We start from the raw sequence: 19,681 nt of genomic DNA on the forward strand, positions 1-19,681 counted from the left end.
CCAAGCCCCGTCCAACTTGGCCTTAAGCAAACCTCTCCCATGTGGATGCACACCAGCTACCTGGAGTGCGTTGTGCTTCCCGCAGAGCCCATAGCACTGCACATCCTTGTCTCCAGTCTGATCTCGGAGTCCAACTCCCAGTTAGACACAACAACAAACACGTTTGCACTGTGTTTCTTATTTAACACTATTTTCAAATCCAAAACCTATAGCAACAAATGAGAAGCTCATCTGGGAGCTGGGAACAAGGCAGGGAGGGAACAACCACCACCAAGAGCAGCTTTGGGTCTGATTTTAGGGGCAGGGAATGAGCAAATACCCCCCCAGAGCACCCACTTCTCACTGCTGCAGCTGGAGAAGAGCAAACCTTCCACCCCGAGTCCAGCCAAAGCACGCAAGCACATCCCCACATCCCCTCCTGCGCGCAGCATCCCCGAGCAAGTGCCAAGGTTCTGCTGGCTCAGACCATCTGCAAGAGCTTCCAATGCCTGAGGCCAGGCAGCAGTGATGACACTCACATCAGCCAGGGTTTATACACCCTGACGGGTGGCACAGGGCCACCCAGACGCTGCTCTACCCCTTCTGCTCACACCACGCTGGGCCCAGATCTCACTGAGATGAGACAGGGATGACAGACCAAGATCTACCCAGCATCAGAGGAGAAACCAAACCCAGATCTGCACAGGAGCTCCAGCTCCATGGGGCTTTTATGAATCCTTTGAACAGCCTTCACAAAAGAGGATTAATTGCCCTGGGTGAGGGTGGCAGCAGCACAGGGCGAGGGGGCACCCACGTAGCTGCATGGAGGACAACTGACCGCTGATTATGTCGCATGAAAGGAAAGAAGGAATCGATCCCTGTTATGTTCAACCCAATGTGCATCCTTGTTAGGATGGGGAGGCACCGATCACCCACAGCTGGAGTGCGTGTCACTGAAGCTGAAAGGGATTTGGCTGGGGGATGCCAATGGCAGCGGTGATGCTGTGCCCAGCAGCATCTTCCTTGGGGCAGGATCCCACGTCTCCTCCACGAGCACTGGGTGCCGATGAAACCAGCAGGGACCAAAGGGACAACTCTGCTTCCCTGTCAGTCCGAAGCACACAGCAAGGAGCTCCGGGAAGGATGAGGGGGACCGGGGCCGACATCGGTGCTGCGAGTTCAAATGGTAAAACCTAGCGCGGCGCGAGCCGAGGCGGACGCGCTGCTGAGCTCTCTCCGGGCGAGGGAAGGCGCAAGGGCTGGTATTGATCTGTCTTCATTACCCATTGCACTCAAGTTTCAAATCAACAAAATGCACTTTTCCGCTCCGCTGCCCTCCCCGGCCGCCGCAGACAAAAGAAAAGCAATTTCCCGCAGTTGGCTCCAAACTCCTCTCCCCTTCCCTCCCTCCAGCCCCTCTCCCACCTCAGAGGCTTTTGAACCTCTCTGGGAGAGCCCCGGCTCTGAGCTGGGGAAGGGACCCCAAAGAGGGCACCCAGGGTTCAGCAATGCCTCCAAGCCAGAAATACCCCAGCACCACAAACACCAGTTCAAACACGCTCCGGCACCTCGCACCGTGGCTTTCCCGGATACCAGCAGCATCTCCCCGTGCCGGGAGGATCCTGGGGGAGCAGCTCCCACAGGAGAGGAGCACACTGCAGACCAAGAGTCATAGAATCATAGAACCATAGAATAGTTAGGGTTGGAAAGGACCTCAAGATCATCCAGTTCCAACCCCCCTGCCATGGGCAGGGACGCCTCACACTAAACCATCCCACACAAGGCTTCATCCAACCTGGCCTTGAACACCGCCAGGGATGGAGCACTCACAACCTCCCTGGGCAACCCATTCCAGTGCCTCACCACCCAACAGGAAAGAATTTCCTCCTTAGATCCAATCTAAACTTCCCCTGTTTAAGTTTTAACCGGTTACCCCTTGTCCTGTCACTACAGTCCCTGATGAAGAGTCCCTTCTCAGCATCCCTGTAGGCCCCCTTCAGATCCTCCAACGCAACGCTTTGCTGGCCAGTTTCTAACAGTTTTCAAGTTGCAAAGAAATAAACCCATCTGAAGATGTTCCAGGGTGTTTCCAGCTCGAGCATCAGCTCTGAGGCTCTCCCCACACACCTCCAGGCATCTGGGGGCAGACAGATGCTCCAAACCAACCCAGGCCCCAAAGATCCCTGCTGAGTCCAGCAGCTCCTTGCTTGTTCAGAGCACACACTGACTGTTGCTAGTATTCCTGCTGGCTGCGTGCCCCATGAACGTCCCATCCCCATCAGCAAGGTGGTGGGGAGCTGCTCCTGCAACAGCAAGCGCATGGGGTTGCGCGGCGCTCCGGCTCTCTGCTGACACTGAGACCCATCCTGGGACTGGGAGCCAAGGAAAGGCCACTGAAACATCTTCTCCATCTCCCCAAAACACCCAAGCAATGTGGAAATCCAGCCCCCAGCTGCCAGGGTCCAAGGCTGGCTCCCAAACACTGCAATGAACGCCAGTCCTGCCATGCTCCCCCATCCCTCCCCAGCCAGCGGCTGCTGCACTGGGACCCAGCCTTCGTCCTCCTCCAGCCGTCCTGGCCAGTCTCATCCACACCACGCTGCCGTTAGATAAACTTCCTTTCAAAGGAGTCTGCTTAATCCTCTATCTCCCCTCGGTCAGATCCTGCTCCAGCTGCCGGCCGGGCCGGGGGGGAGGAAGAGGCCGGTTGCTGCTGAGTTATGAGCTATTTCTGACTCACGTCTACAACTTTCACAAGTCCTTTTGCAACGGAGAAGGGGAGGAGGGGAAGCGAAGGCAGATCCAGTTCACTCCGGCAGAGCCGCTGGAAGGATGGGCAGGGACAGGAGGCGAGGGGAGGAAAAGCAAGCGGGAATGGGATGTTGAGTGAGCAAAGAGCATGGCGCATCGATGGAGCAGTGAGGGCCAGGCAGAAGTGCAGGCAGGAGAGCACAGGCAGGGACACGCACCCATGGAGGGGAGTGAGGCGCCGGTTACCGGAATCTGACTTCACCCTCGCTGCCTTTGTCCTTCGCAGACATTTTCCATGCAGTGACTGCATTTCCTTCCTGCCAGCACCACTGGAAAAAGCCGCCTGTTTGTGCCGCAGGAGCCCTGACTAATTCCCACTGCCCGGACCCGGCTCCTGCTTCACATCCCAACAGGGCTTCCAAGGGCTCCAGGCTCCATGACCCCGGCAAGGAGCCCACCCTGTACCGGCAGCACTGGGATGCGCTGGCTGAGGCTCAGCCATGGCCTGGCTTCCCAAGCCAAGAGAGGGACAAGTGATGTCCCATCCAAGCCTCGGCTTCCGCTCTAGTGCCAGCTCAGCCTGGCATCGGCAGGACCTCCAGCTCTGAGAGTGCTTGTGCTAATTACTTTCCTTTGTTAATTAAACCCACGTGGCTCTAATAAAGTAACCTGCTGTTCTCTGATAAATTTAATTAGCCTGAAGGGAGAGCCCCTCCACACAGCTATTTAAATTGTCACTTTCCATCGCTTGGGCTTTGCTTCTTTCTGCCTCCCCCACTCCCCAGGTTCACATCCCTCTTCTGTCCCTTCCCTTTGGCAGAGGAGAGCAGGAAGTGGGAGGTCCCCTCTCTCGTATGGGAGGTGGATGCCACCCAAGGGTGCTGCATCCACCCGAAGACCCATTTTCCTGCCAGTGCCATAAAACCCCCACCTTAGATGGGCCTTTGCCCTGTCCCATGATGGAGAACCTGTTTTGCACCCACACGCAGCATCAATCCTTGGGTGCTCCGACCCTGAGAAACTGCAAATGCCTTCCCAAGGGATGGTGGCACACAGCGACCTTCTCTCCCCAGTCCTCACCTTGCCTTCCCCTCGCATCACCCTTTCCTACCACCTCAGCACACAATGGGGACCACAACCCCCCCAAAAGAAGAGCTATCTGGAGGTTTACAGAGAATTTAACCCTCTGTGGGCTCCTGGTGTGCTCCAGCCATCCCGAAGCCAGAGGTGATGTGTGTCTGCACGTGCGCTTTCCCACTGCATCCGACTGCAGCTGAGCCCTTCCCGGGAAGGGGGTGATGGGGAAGGGGAAGACACACACACATCCTGGGCTCACCTGCACCGCCGGCTGCTTGCCCTCATTGCTGCTGGGGGAGCTCAGCCCCGTGGCCTGCTGCAGCAGGAACTGGCGTGCCACCTGGAGAGCCTGCAAGAGAGACACAGCGGGTGGGCAGGAGGAAGGCTGCCCGCCTCATCCTCCTCCTCAAGCGATGCATGAGAAGGGCATGACCAGTACCTCCCATTACAGACCAACCATTCCAACCGCAGAGCCACTGAGGGCCACAGGAGCTTGGGGGCGATCCTCTTCCAAAAGCCCTTCTCCATCTCCAGCAAGTTGCCAGCTCCAGCATCTTTGTGCCTCCGCAGGTTTTCAGCACAGCCAACACCCTACCAAAGGTCCTGCGCAGGGGTTTGCTCCCTGATTTATCTCCCCTTGGCACGGAGCCACCAGGACATTCCTGCTGCAGCCGCTGTTGCTTGTGTCTAAAGCTCCCGTCTCTATTTAACTTTACATCAGCTTGCCACATCGGAGTCCCACTCATTGCCCAGCTTCAGGTCAGGCCAAGTGCAGGATTCCACCCTGAATCAAGAACCCATGAACACATCCACACGGAGTTTACAGTGGTGCAGGAGGAGGTTAGGAACTCGCAAAAGTGACCAAGACAAAACCTGCTTATTTCTATGGGTGTCTGCCTATAGTTAGGGGTTTCCTTAACTTGGTTGCTGGATGAAGGTGCCTCGCTGGGAAGGTTTGCAACAGGTAAAAGAGGGAGAAACCAACGTGAATGGATAAAAACCACTTGTGGAAACACAGGCAGGCACAAGCAGCCATGAGCGAGCCATGGCCAGTGCCAGTGCCTGCAGACAGGAGGTGAAACGAAGGAAAAGCCTGCAAAGAGACAAGGAGAGAGGACCCAGCCACAAGTGAGCATGGCACATACCAGAGAGGGAATAAAGCTCCATTGAACGGCTGCGGTTTAGGTCCCATTTTGTGCCTCTCTCTGCAGGGGGTTGCTCGGGAAGAGCATATGAACAGACCTAAAGCAAAGGATGTCCGAGCTGGGCCCCACATGGGGGTTTTGGTGGAGCAATCCATCCGACCCGCTCCTTGCATGTGGACAGGCATCAGAAGTGCACTTGCAAAATGAGAGGTGATTTGAAAGCCACTGCTGAACGTGGAGGCTGTGTGCAGAGCATTGAGCAGATTCAGACCGTGATCATTCCACTGCAAGGAACCCAAACCCAAGAGCTATGCCCCAGTCACAGCACAGGGCACCCTCTGCCCTGCCCGGCTGCCGTTGCCACCACATAGAATCATAGAATAGTTCGGGTTGGAAAGGACCTCAAGATCATCCAGTGCTTCCAGTGATTCCAGTGCCTCACCACCCTAACAGGAAAGAATTTCCTCCTTCGATCCAATCTAAACTTCCCCTGTTTCAGTTTGAACCCGTTACCCCTTGTCCTGTCACTGCAGTCCCTGATGAAGAGTCCCTCCCCAGCATCCCTATAGGCCCCCTTCAGGTACTGGAAGGCTGCTATGAGGTCCCCACGCAGCTTCTCTTCTCCAGGCTGAGCAGCCCCAACTTCCTCAGCCTGTCTTCATACAGGAGCTGCTCCAGCCCCTGCTCATCCTCGTGGCCTCCTCTGGACTTGTTCCAGCAGTTCCATGTCCTTTTTATGTTGAGGACACCAGAACTGCACACAATGCTCCAGGTGAGGTCTCACGAGAGCAGAGCAGAGGGGCAGGATCACCTCCTTCGCCCTGCTGGTCACGCTCCTTTTGATGCAGCCCAGGATCCGGTTGGTTTCTGGGCTGCGAGCGCACACTGCAGCCGGCTCATGTTCATTTTCTCATCGACCACCAAATGGCCTCAAGAAAGCTAAAAGGTCAGGAGTTCCAAAAGCAGATGGGATCCTAACATCGCACTCCTAATGATGCACCCAGGGGGCACCCAGCAGCAGCCAAAGCCCAGAGTGCCCCCGTCTCTTCCCGAGCATCTCTGTCTGCTGCTGGGGATGCTCCAGCCCTGCACAACCTCTCAACTTGCAAACTCACATTATCCAAACGATTCTAAACCATAAAATCCTTGAGGACAAAACACTGCAATTTGCTGCTGGGAATCCTGATGGCACGAGCCCGTGGTCCACGTCCTGGAGCTGACACAGGCGCGTTTCTCCACGGGCATGTTATTTCCCTGTTATTAACAGTAATAGATGTGCATCGGTAATGCGAACACAAAAACTATGTGACAGTTATGACAGCTCAAGGTCTGATATTTTAATTACTTTTTGAAATGAAAACAGTAATTCCCCTTAAAAGCCCAGGGTGGAGGGATTCAATCGACGCTGCTCAGCACGCAGCAGGTCCAAGGCACCCATCCAGGGACGGGTGCTGGACCATTCTGTGGGTGCACACCGGCTGCTTGAGCTTCAGCTGTTTTTGCCGTGTGTGCGATGGACAGAGGTGTGCATGGATTTGGTTCTCCAGCTGCACCATGTGAAATCCCTCCCATGTTTGCAAGGAGCATCCCACCAAGGCGAGCTGGTGAAGCAGGTCCCTGCCCCAGCCCAACACACATCAGTGCAGCAGGTATGGAAGACACAGCAAGGAGGGGACAAACAGACACGATGCCAGGGCCCCAAGCCAAGCACCGTGCAGGACTTCTCCCAGCGCCTCCTTTTCTAACCCCAAACGCTGGCTGGCCACAGGTGCCACCGTGTCCCCACCACATCAGCTCGCAGGGGGGAATTGAATTCACTCCCCGCTGGCTCTCACTTTGTTGTGCTCTGAAGCACGAAATTACAAGATTTACAGGAAACAAAACTGACATGGCCTTATAATTGCACATGGGGGCCTCCCCCCAGCACCCGGAGCTCCCCCCTCCTTCCCTTCCTCCATCCATCCATCCATCCATCCATCCATCCATCCCTTCCCATCACTGGCAGCAAATCCAGCTCAGCCTGTAGATGCTGTGCCTGGCAGCATACGGCACTGCAGACCTGTTGCATGAAGCAGTTGGACCCCCAAGAACCCAGTTTGGGGATGCAGAGCCCTGTGCTATATCTGCGTTTGCTACCCTCACCCTGCAGGGCAGAGAGGCCTGCAGCTGGGGTGCAGCCTTTCCATAGGGATGAGCAAGGATGGTTCACCCACATCCCCATCCTCTCCTTTGGGCAGAGGAGATGTGAGAGCAGAAGGAAGCAATCCTGCCCTGCAGAGTGGATGGGATTCCACCTCCTGGCTCTGTGAACCAGAGGGAAAAAATGACTTTTTATTTAAAACCTCGTATCCTGCTGCATGGTGTTATTCAAGAACCATTAGCACGTTACCCGTAATTAGGAACGAATGGCTTGTGTCAAATTCATCATGCTCCTGGATGGCTCCCTTTGATCAGCAAATTATCCCATAAAAAAAGTATGTAATGCCTCAGACACTTCCATCAGGAGCTGCTGCTGCTGGTCGGCTTTGCCCTTCCCCAGAGCAGCAGGCTTCAGTGCTGAGGAAGAGGATGGAGACCCAGACTCTGCTGAGGGTGGCCCCTAACTGCCCCATGCTGCACAGCGGCATGTAACACACCAGGTTGTATGGGACAGTGAGGGGTCAGTAACTAAACAGTGCTAATCCCAAGTGTAGGAATGCTCTGCCCAAACAGCAGCCACCCCGCCAGGACCAGCTCGGAGCTGCTCCTATGGGAGCAGAGGCTTCTGTGCCAGGGCAGGGGACTCTGGGGTACCCAGCCTGTGGGATTCTCATCTCTCCCTGGGGATGCCAAATCCCTTCAGTTCACTGGATAAGCCTGCTGCATCTCCCCCTCCAGCAGGGAAGCAGCCCGTTATCCCAGCTTCCACCCAGCGTACCTGGGATTATTGTTAATTCTTCCCCCAAACAGTGGGATACCCCTGTCCGCGATGGAGGCTCCCCATGAGGGCCAGCTCTTGGCTGGCTTCCCTTGGCAAACACAAACATCCCTTTCTCCACGGGGACCACCACGTCCCACCCAGCCCCAGCGATGGAAGTGCTTGAGGAGAGGAGACAGCAGCTCCCATTCCATCCTGTCCCATCGGAAAACCTTGCCCAGGGTATTCCTGACCTCCCTTCATCCTACCAGCTATTTCAGTTTATGAGGGTGCACATATAATTATGGTGCTGGGGCCAAAGCGGGTTCACCTGGCCTATGGCCGGAACTGCCCAAACCCGGTGAGGGATTTTCCACTTGGATGGGATCAAAGCTCTGCAATGGGGTTTTAATGCCCAGTGAGTGAAAAGCTACCCTAAAATTGACACTAAACCAAGAACTGTGCAAAGAATGGGGCCGAAAGCGGATCTACAAAGCGAGTCTGTATCTTCCCTTTTCCCTCAGTCCCTTTTGAGGATAGAAAGAGGTTGGGAAGGGATGAAAAAACGTTAAGAAAAAAAAAAAGGAATAATTTTACACTAGCCTCATAAAAATGACATCGTCACATTCCAGAATTAGAGCTATTAAAACAACACACACACGGATATTTTTAGCTGGATATTAACGGTAAATGATGCCATATTGAGAAGCGCTTCCACCCAGCCCAGCCCTGGCTGTGCTTAACAGAACCAAACGGCTCCGAAAAGATCAGAATTCACAAAAATGACAGAATTCTTCATAGGGGAAGGAGGCAAAAAACCCCAAAAGCCCTTTTGACAGCAGCCCCGGCTGCGCTCCCGTCGCCGCACACACTAATGCCTGCGGCCTTGCTTCCTCCACTCTTGACTCTTCAATCCTGCCAGGCGAGGGGTTAAACCCAGTCCCACTAATGAAGAACACCAGGAACATGCTCCCGACAAGCCCACCCCAGGAGGGAAGAAGAGAGTGACAACAAGGGAAACCCCTCCTGCATTTGTACTCCGTAAAATAGGAAGTATAAATCAAGGCATCTATGGAGAGATGAGTTTCACTTAAGTGCTCCGGTCTCACTTTATCTGAAATACCCTAATAATAGCGGATTACACAATATATTTGAGATGTGATCACATGTTTTATGGAACAGTATCTGTGCCACGGCAGGGAAGTGCCTCCCCCCCATTTAACTACCAAAAAAGTCCAATTTGCTTCTTTTTAAAGACAAAAGTCTTACTTTTGTTTAATAACTTCACATTTCTTTGACACGTGCCTGCCATAAACTGCAATTTCTTTTTGCATAATAAAACCCCACCGAAGGATGATTCTCCAGACGGCTCCATTTCCATAGGATAACAAGCTGGAAACCGCTACCATGCAGCCGCCATGCTCGGGGATCTTCCCCATGACTCCCCATGGACATCCCTGCTCCAAGCACCTTGCACTCCTGAAGCTGCACCCCATGGTTTAAACCCTGGGATTTAAACCCTGGTTTAGTTCTGGGATTAGACTTGGAACCTGGGATTCTTTGCAGGGATGCAAGAAAACCCTGAAGAGACCCAAACCATGGGAGAGCAGCTCCTGTTTGGCATGCAGCCACACGCGCTGCCCAACCATGGCTCTCCCCTGTACCCCCATTCCCAAGCTGGCGCATCCCTCATCCTCCTCCCATTGCAGGGATGCAACATCCCAATCACTTGGTGCCCGTTTCCTGCCCAGCCGAGGGGTCCCGGGGCAGGGGGGACACCAGTCGTGGCAGGGGCAAGGGGCCAGCCCCATGCTAAAAGCTGATGAATGCTGGGTGATGAGCGGTGCTTTGCAGCCCGGCTGCAGGATGTCACCGCGCTGGAGGTCTCACCACGTTCCCACAGCAACAGCGCTGGAAGCCCTCCCATGCCCCCATCCGACCTCTCCCCTCTGCCAACCCCGGTACAATGCCGGCGCGCGCTATTCAAGCTTTTCAGCCCAACCCCGCCATTGAAATCCAGGGATTTAACCTGAACACCATCCCCTGGGCTGCGGGGGAGAGGGGGAGGAAGGAGGGAACGGAGGGGGATGCTCCAGCTCCGCAGCCCTTTCCTCACCCCATCCCACAGGGCTCCCGCTCTCCCTCCAGGTGCTCCAGACCACGGGATGCTCCGCAGTGAGATGGACAGGCAGAGCAGGCGCAATGCGGAGGGTGCTAAAGGTGTGAGCAGAGCTGGACACCCCCATCCTTTTGCTCCGGGGACTGCCCAGAAGTCACAAACCAGCTTCAAGGGGTCCCCGAACACCTCATGAAACACACGGCTCCCTTCGAGCTCCCACCAAGGGCACTCGCCTCCAAGCAGCACTCAGAAAGTGGGGTTTAACCTCAGAAGTCCCTGCCAACAAGCACCAGGGTACCCGATTTCACCCTTTCAAAAGGAAGCTGTGGATACCCAAAAAGGTCCAATCCAGCTCACGTCACCCAAAGGTGCAAAACCAGCCAAAACAGAGGGCAGAGCACATGCCCCCAGGGAACAAACCCCTACAGACACGGTTTTAAGCCACCAGTGGCCCCTCAAGGCCAGGTTGGGCTTGTTGAGTGTGTGTGTGGGGGGAGGTTCCACCCCTCCACGCTCCCAAATGGGTTTTGGGGGGATTTCATATAGTTAAATAAGAACTGAGGGCCGATATTTCAGGAGCTGGGACGGAGGAGCTGTGAGATAGGAAGAGCCCAGTGGTCCGAGATCCTGCCTGCGACAATGGGATGCTCCCAAGGATGGCGCAACGCCTTCATAAAGCACCTAATTGTGCAAAGCTCTCTATATGGGGACATTTATTCCTGACCCCAGCTGGTGCTCAGCCTGGGCCCTGAAGCATGAAGATTGATAGCGCTCAGGATGGTTTCTTTCCCCGCTCCCAAGGTGCTGTCATTGCGGATGTCATTTGGTTTTGGAAGTTTACCAAACCCTCTGCCTTCATAATTCCACGTGCCACTGAGTTTCCCAGGGCGGTTACACTGGGAATCCAAAAGAAGAAGCGCAAGAGGGTGAAATCCAACATGGGCCATGGTTAGGGCAGGGTGGGAGCAGAATCCACAGGGATGAGCCAACCGCAGCTGCAAAAACCCCTTTTTCCCCCTTATTTTCCTGAGGAGGTGACCCTGTTTCACCACCACGGTGCCCATCCTCTGCTGTGCGCGGTGCAGGCTCCTTCCCTGGCAGGGTGACTCGCAGCAGCATTACACGCATGATTAGCCTTCAGATCAGGGGAACGGGGGCTTAACTGCGTGCGAAACGGCTGTTATGCAGGTAATGGATTTACAGCACTCGCTACTAAAGTATCAGACACAGCAATTTTTTACAGCTTTCACGCTGGAATTTATGGCTCAGGGAGGCGATCTCCATCCCAGGCAGGGATCATTGCCTTATTTAGTATCCGAGCAGGAAAATTTATGGTTTGGCCCAAGTTTGTTTTGAAAGGTAACCTGCAGGCACACACACAGAGCCCCCCTTCCCCACAGCGCACACGATGCAAGGGGAGACGTGGGCCACGCAGCTCCCCGAGGGGCACGCATGTGTGCTCGAGGACAGAGCTGCCCCATGCACATGCGGCAGTCCCACACTTTCAGATGTGTGAGGTTAATTCTTCACCTGAAGGCATCAGGACTGCCCCCCCGCAAAGGATGGGGACCACCTCTGGGCACCCTCCTGGGTAACCAAAGACAGACCCGGAGAAAACCTGCTCCTAATTTTACATCCAACAGGTCTTTTCCCTGCTCTCACAGCCCTCCCTGTTCTCCTGCACCCTGTGTGGGTCCCTGTGCCCATTGGGAGTGGAGCAGGCAGGACCCCCCCCAAAATCACAGCCATCTCTGGGGCAAAAGGTACCAGCCCACGAGCTGCACAGACCAATGGGCTCCATCTCCTTAGGGATGTGTCCCCCAAAGACAGCAGCACTCGCACCCCAGCTTCATCAGGGATGGCCAAATGTGGTGCAACCCCTGGTGCCAGCCCTGGGGGACGAGAGGAGGATAAAATGCAGCGCTACCCCCAAACCGAGCCCTCAGAGGGCCCAGTTTCGCACTGGTAAGAAGCAGGGTGTCCCTCCTACCTGCTGCTGCTGGAAGTGCAGGAGCTCCACGGGGCTCATCTCGCCGTTGGTCTCCCCACTCGCGGCTCCTTCTCGCCCTGCACCGGCCGCAGCGCCGCCGGTGCCGCCGCCATCGGGCTGGTTGCTGAGGCTGCTGACCCCGTTCTGGCCGGACGGAGTGGACCGTATCGTCTCCGAGGCGGATTCAACCATCATGACTTGCTAGCAGGACCTGAGGAGGAGGAGGAGGAGAGAGCCTGAAACCCCTGCTTGGCAGCCCCACTTCCACATGCCCCCTCCTCGCCCTGCCCCATCTCCGATCCCCATGAGGTCCAGCAGGGAGGCGATGCCAAACCCTGGCCAGTTTTAGCCGCATTCGATTGACTCCAAAAGCCCAATGTGCAGCAGCATGAGCTGCGTGAACACGCTGTACAACACTAAGGAAAACAAGGGCAACCCATCCCTTTGGAAAACCCCGTGTTTTCAGCTTTCTCCCAGCCAGATGCAAGATACAAAACCCCAGGAATCCAGGCATTTCTCACAGAATCCCGAAATATTTCACTTTGAGGCGTTGGAGACAGCGAGGCTGCTCCCCAGGCACGTGGAGCTGGGCCATGCATTTCACCATCATAATCCCAGCACACGCTTCCACAAACCAGCTTCCCAGCAAACCAGCACTTCCCTGGCATGAAGTTTGCCATCAAGATGAGGAAGCCCAAAAGGTACCCGAATGGAACTGGGACATGGTAGAATGAGAGTGTGGGGTGCTCCAGGAAACACCCATTGGGAAATCCTGCTTGCATCCCTGGCACCTCTATGCACCCCTTGGGTACCATCAAAGGACTGAGCTGGGTTCACAGCATGTGGCTGTTCTTGCACCTCATTTCATGCAGTTCCAGGCTTCCCTCTCACCAGGCAGCAGCACAACACTTGCAGGGCCATGGGATGCCAGCAGCAGCCCCAGGGCTGGAGCTCAGCTCGGCCAACAGAGCTCCTGAGGCATCGCATGGAGCCGGAGGGAAGCACCGGCACTGGGAGAGCTGCGGACTGGGAATGCTGCTTGCACCCAGTGTGTGTCTGGCTGCAGGAGGGCTGGGATCTTGGCATCAAGGCGATGACATGGAGAGTCTCTGCTCCGCTGGGCTGGCCAGCAGGCAGCTTGTTAGCTGGGAACCTGAGCATCCCCTTTCCTGGGAGAAACTCCCAGATCCGGGCTAACGCTGGAGGAAACACAACCACAGCACCCAGCACCAACCCGAGCCACTGAGCCCTGGCGGCCACATCCAGCCCCGACACCCGTGGCTCACAGGGAGCCCTGCCAGGGCAGGGGGTCTCTCCCTCCTTCCCTACACACATTCGGCTCCGCAGAACAGCACAGGATACAGTTCGATCCCATTCAATCCAGCTCCTTCCCCATAAGCAGGTGCTGGAGCGGGATCGGCATCCACCCACCGCCGTTTGCAGCCGGCTGGTGAGTTTGGAACAGGAGGGGAATAAAGAAAGAGGGACGGGGGAAGAAATACTGTTTCTCTGCCTTTTTCTTCCCTTTTTTCCCCCCGTCTTCCCCCTCCCCGCCCCAAAAGACAGAAAGACAAACTGCGAACAACATAATTGCTGAAATGTGGCGTGTAATAATAGCTATTCAGAAGCTGATCATTCATATTAAACAGGGTGAAGCAAGCTTCTCATTTGCATGTTGGAGATTATATGCATTTCAAAAGTCATTTCCGCAGGGTATATGACTGACATTAATTCCCATGTGGAGCTGCCGGCTCCCTCCCGCTAGCCTGGTGCTACCAAACCCAAGCGGGGCGGCTTGGTAACGGGATTACTGGGCTCTGGTTGTGCTGGGGCATGGTGAGGTTGGAGCAGCTTCCCGAGAAAGGATCGGGAAAGGATGGGGATGCTCACTGACATTAGGAGCAAAAGAACCTGGATGAAAGCACCTTCTACCCCTGCCCCAATCAAACAAGAGCCTGCAGGAATACTGACCCATTCCTGTTTCTTTCCCCCCTTTTCCTTCTGCTTCGAGCAGGCGAGCGGCCTCACCGGGAAAGCCGGGCTCTGCCCCTGCCCGGCAGTCACAAGGCACGGCCCCGGCCAGAAACTCAGCGGGATTCAAAAAGCGATTTGACTTTTATATGGAGAACAAGAATATCCAGAGTTACAACAGGAAGTATTAAAAAAGGGAAAGAAAGAAAAAAAAAAAAAAGGAAAGGTTTTGGAAAGGATATAAAACTTTCCTGGCTTCGGGGCACAAATTGAAGCGTAACTACTGGGAATTAGGAGGAAATCTCTTCTGGTGAAGGAGCTGTGACCGTGGGCTCGCTCTGTCATCCCCGGCCCTGCCAGAGGCGGGATGCCGGAGCCGATGAGCCGCGCTGGGGTCCGGCCGGGCGATTCCCGGGACACCAGGCCAGGGGTTCCCTTTCCAAGTCTAGTAAAACTCGACTTCCCGTTCGCACAGCCTGCGGGACGCTGGTGCCTGCGCTCCCAGCGCTGCAAGGGAAGTCATAAAAGAAAGTCATAATAATAATGAAAATATTTCCATTCATATAAAAGTTTTACAAAACCTTAAAGAAAAAGAGCGAAGCCAGGGTCTGCAAGGCTCTAAACGCGACTCAAATCGGGAACAAGCGCTTTTCCAGCCAGGACCGAGCTGGGATAATGGAAGCCGCGTTGGAAAGACCAAAACCCGGCTGCACGACTTGAGCATCCCTGTGCATAGATGGGACAAGACGCAGCATCCCGGCTCCTGCTTTTCATCTGTTCTAGCTTAAACGCAGCCAGCATTTCAGGGATTCTCCATACGCTGGTATCCAGAGGGTCTAATCAGGATCAGGCTTTCCCAAGGTATTAAGGCAGGGACCCTGACCAGGCACAGTCACCACAGGGATACAACACCCAGATGAAGCAGAAAAGGGTGGTTTTACTTAAGAGGGGAGGAGACCCCTTTAATGGGAAGGAACCACAGAGGCTGCACAAATGGATCGCTAAGCACCATCCCAGGCTCAAAACCATCCCACGGAATAAGTGCTCTGCCTTTTCCCCCCCTGCCTTTTCCTTAAACGCGCACCTTTCACAGGACAAAGAAAGGGGAACACAACTACAACGAGAGCAAAGAATCCCCCCACCTTTAGCAGTACCATATGGCAATGAGCAGATATTAATTACTGTTGCTTTTTAATTAACAATTGCTTCATCTGAGCAGTCACATTTCCTTGACATCCCTGACTCGCTGCTAACCTGCGAAGTGCACGCGCCACGCCAAGCCATCAATCCAGCTTTATTGACACCCCCTCCCCGCTGCAAACAGGCTCGATACCAGGGATTGCCAATTAACACCTCCACACTCTCTAATTAGCACAATTAACAGGCTGATGGATGCCCAGAGCTTCCCTGCTAGGCAGGGGGGGGGGGCAGATCAGCTGGTTGGGCTGTTGGACATGGCATGCACATGTGCCTGACATGCCTGTGCCACGCTCCCCATGTCCCATAGGAGCACCACGTGTGTGCCATGCCACAGAGCCCAGCATCGCCATGGAGCCTTTCCAAGCTGAGCAGGGAGAGCAGGATGAGCACAGAGGCAAGTGAGCCGGCGGACTCAAAAGCACAGATTTGCACCCAAGAACATGGGGTCTTCAGGAGCACGGAGCAGCAGACGAAGCATTCACAGAGTGATCTCTCCCCAAAGGATCCTGAGGAATCTTGGAGCATCCAGCCCCACCGGAGCGATGCCGCTTCTCCGCCTGATTCAGCTCCACAGATGGGAAAATTGAATAGAGCTTTTCAGCCCCCGGGACCCACAGAAACAGGTACAGCCGAGCCCACGAGCTCCTAAGCAGCAGTTGCTGAGCACCTATTTCAGCAGCTTCTCCTATTTTTAGCTACCCTCAATACCCTAAGTCCTTTGGGGCTCTGTAACTTTGGGCTGCCCTTCGCAGGACCACGTACAGACACAGCATCACCGGCACCTCCTCCCGCTGCCACCAGATCCCAGTCCCCAAGCCCCCATCCCTGTGTCAATAGCACTGCGTGCCCCTCAGCCTCGGCTTCCCTGCATCCAAACCCGAAGAGCTCAAAGGCACCACCTGGGAGGGATAAGGATGAACAATGGGAAACACCAGTGGGAAAACGCTTTCCACCCCACATCCCGAGCCGAGCAAGTTCCCAACGTTGATCCACATTTTGCAAAGGACAGCAAAGGTGACAGCATGTGCGTAGGAGCAGCCCGCTACAGTGATGCTCCAGAGGCTTCTTCCATCTTTCCCGCTACATCCCATTCCCAAAGCAGCTTTCCAGACCCTTTTCCCATCTCCAGCCCTGCCAGGACCTGGAGGGGGGCTGTGGTCTGCCTTGCAGCACCGTGAGGGCTCTCTCTTTGGCAGCCTCTCCTGCAGGCACCAGCAGATGATGGAGGAGCACGGACCAAGCAAATCCCTCAGAGCCGTTGGAAGTCCTACGGGATGCTCCTCTGCATGAGTGGGACTCGAAGAGGCTTGATCCCAGGCACCGGATCTGCTCCAAGCTACAGAAAGTTGAGCAACCTGCCCATCCGGATCCAGCACCGCGAGGCTTTAGGAAGTGGCTGGCTAATCTTAAAAGGCTTTGGCTTGAAGAGAAGCAGCAGCCGGGATTGCTCGGGATTGCTCCGAGAGTGGCTTTTTACCCTTTAATTAACACATAAACACATGGAAATGTGGAAAGGGGATTAAAATAAAAGTCTGGAGGAGCTGAAACGAATCTAGAGCATTACTGTAAATTAGAAGAGATTTAAGGAACCAAGGACTGGCTAAGCCTGGGCACCGCTTTAATGGGATCTCACCTCTGGGCACTTTCATCTCCTACTTTCATCTCACTCCCAGCAACTTCTTTGGGAAGAAGCAAGCTCCGGGTGCACAGACCTTCACCCTGCGGCAATCCTCACCTACGTGCCCCTGTGCCCTCGCTGCCCTGGCCACGCTCATTTGCTGCTGCACAGAAATCACGCAAGAATGACCACGGCAAGGCTCTTCTCCCCAAAAGCTGGGCATCTCACTCGGAGAACCAGGAATTGCGAGCATCACCAATGGGGGAAGCCCCTGGGGAACAAGCCACACCAGTCAGTGCGACACGGCGCTATTCCTGCTTGAGTTCTGCCTTTCTGAAACACATCTTCCACAGAGCATCCTTCCCTCTGGAGCAAGCACCATGCACCAAACAAGGACACTGCAACCAGAGCATCCTATGGGAGATCCTCCTCCCGGTGCCCACGCCAGCGAACCATCCACACCACGACACAGAGCATCCCCAAAGCTGCCAACGGCTGGCACAGCTCCCACTCCATGCCAAGCTGCAAGGAAAATGAAATCCCTTCTAGCATGAACGCGGGGCTGGCCGGACACAGGCTGGGCACGTGGCGGGGCTGCTCCATCCTGCTCCATCCATCCCGCTCCATCCACCCAGCTCCATCCTGCGCTTCCCTCGCTGTGCTCTTGAAAAGATTAAAAAGAGCCCCACTCCATCTCATTAAGAAAATAAACACAAGAGCCGTCTAAGTGTCTAATTAAGCTTCTAATTAGTCCCTGCTTGTTACTAATGCAAATTAGATTACGCTGCTTAACTACAGCATGTCCACAACACCCTTGTTAATTGCGGCCTTTTGAAATTAAATTACTCCCTAATTAGCATATCAAAGCCATTGATTCGGAGCCAGGGAAGACAGGGCAGGAGGAAGCAAACGCCAAGTTTTGTTAATCAGGGATGTCTAATTAAATAGTGACGTGGAGCACGGGGGGCTCCAGCCCCGCTGCTCGGGAGCTGCATCAGGGGACCCCGAGGGGCAGCACCCGGTGGTGCAGGTTGTGGTTCACTGCTGCCGGGCTGGAGCATCCCGCAGGTCTGGTACCCAACGGCGGACGGATGCAGCTGCAGCAGGGCAGAGCCTGAGCCCTGGGAAGCCCACGTGGACTCCAGTTTCTCATCCCCCAAACCTGGCTTTCCTTCCGTCCAGCGTGTGCCAAATGGGAAGTCAATGGAAAAAGGTCCCGAAGCACAGACACAGCCCTGCAGCTCCCCGGGCTCATGGGGCAGGGTATCAAGACACCTGTAGAGCACCCTAAAACCCTCACAACCTACACACAGGAGGCACCCAAGTGAGCACAGGCCACGGGATCCCTGACCTGCAGGACACCTCAGCACAAAATCCCCTCACCACAACGGGTTGGGATGGATGGGACAGGCACAGCACAGGGGGGATGCCTGCATCGGTGGCATCAAGTCACAACTTGCTCAGGGCACCATCTGTGGGGAGTCTACAGAGAAACCCCACGTACATCCCTCACCCCAGCACGCTGCGGGCACCAACAGCATCCAACACAGACCCTTTCTCCATAGGAAACAAAACCAATTCCCTACCGGAGGAGCAGGGATGCCCTCGGCACTCACTGGAGTCATCCCCAAGCCTCCAACCCCAAATTCACAACAGGACATAAATAAGAGAGGCCCTAAGGAAGAGACTCGATCTAAAAAGCAACCAGGTAGCTCACGCCGAGGAGGGCAGGAACGAAGCGCACGCCTGGTTTTCAGGCGATTTCAATCACTTCCTCAATGACCCAGTTCTTGAAACGTTCCAACTTTTCCTCCTTTTTTTTTTCGTTTAAAGAAGTGGGAAAGGGAAAAGAGAAAAAAATAAAGGGACGAAGATTGGAAAAGTTTAATAGAGGGAGGAAAAGTCTATTGAAAAAAGCAAGGCAGGCACAGCCCGTCTCGAGGGAAGAGCTGGAGTATTAAAGAAAGGAAAATCGCTTCCCCGGCTGCCGGAGAATAGAGCAGTTCCATGAGCAGGAGCTGTGCGCTTTTAATTGAAAAGAGGGAGATTCAAATGAAATATCCAATATCGCCCGTTAAAGAAAGGAAGAAAGACGGCCGCCGGCCGCTTTGCGACGCCTGAGATTGCTAAAGCCCCAACTTTCTTCCCCCCCTCCCCGACTCGGAAGTTATAGGAAAGAGGGATGAGAGAAAGGAAGGGGGGAAAAAAAAGGGTCTTTTATACAAGAGGAACTCAAGGGAATGGGGGAGGAGGGTGGGAAGAGAGACCAAGTTTAATTCATTTATTTTATGCAATGAGTAAAAATAATACATATATATATATATATATAAAAAGGCAGAGTTGTACAATGTCAGTGTTTGGAAGCAGCAGAACGGAGAGGAGAGGGGAGGAAAAGCAACTAAGAACAGAAGGGCCAGCTCCAACCACCCGCCGCACGAGCCTCTCTCCCAACGAGATTCAATTAATTGATAACAAGAGGCATCAAATTAATTTTTCAAGGATGTTAGATTTTGATGAAGGAAAAAAATCTCTCTGATTTTAATCGGGGCGGCGTTTAAAAGGCATAAATGAATATCCCTTTCTAATCATCTGAGGCGCCGGGGAAGCACCAAGCGGTTAACGGGGAAATTCAAATCGTTTAATTAGGAGGGGGGGGTTGGGGGGGGTCTCAATGCGGGGGGGCGGAGGGGGGGTTCTGCTTGTGAAGAGCTTTGTGAAGAAATGATTTTTAAAGTCATTTCTTTCAAGCATCTTTGGGTCCGACCCCGTGTGTCCCCCCCCCAGTCGCACTCGTGACAACGCATCTCGGAGGTTCTCTTGAATAGAGACCGTTCCCCATCACAATCTAATTAACAAAGATGGTAATGAACAGGGTGGGGAAAAATCCATCGAGAAGCAAAAGATTTCTCCAAACTCCCAGGAAAAGAAAGAAAAA

The 19,681-nt window shown here is 54.4% G+C and overlaps 1 protein-coding gene across 3 annotated transcripts in view; it reads right to left on the reverse strand.

The window, feature by feature from the left end:
* FOXP4 (forkhead box P4) overlaps positions 1–19,681 on the reverse strand; it is a 55,303-nt gene that overhangs the window by 24,599 nt on the left and 11,023 nt on the right. For 2 of the 3 annotated variants that reach the window (XM_065698746.1, XM_065698747.1), the window contains exons 2-3: positions 11,958–12,168; positions 4,067–4,156 (exon numbers count right to left, since the gene is read on the reverse strand). In XM_065698746.1, coding sequence (XP_065554818.1) covers positions 4,067–4,156; positions 11,958–12,152 — 285 coding nt within the window. In that variant the 5' untranslated portion in view covers positions 12,153–12,168. The remainder of the gene's footprint in view (positions 1–4,066; positions 4,157–11,957; positions 12,169–19,681) is intronic. The other variant, XM_065698748.1, reaches the window with a different exon arrangement.

Source organism: Lathamus discolor, chromosome 19 (assembly GCF_037157495.1).
Source record: "Lathamus discolor isolate bLatDis1 chromosome 19, bLatDis1.hap1, whole genome shotgun sequence".
Classification (NCBI taxonomy): Eukaryota; Metazoa; Chordata; class Aves; order Psittaciformes; family Psittacidae; genus Lathamus; species Lathamus discolor.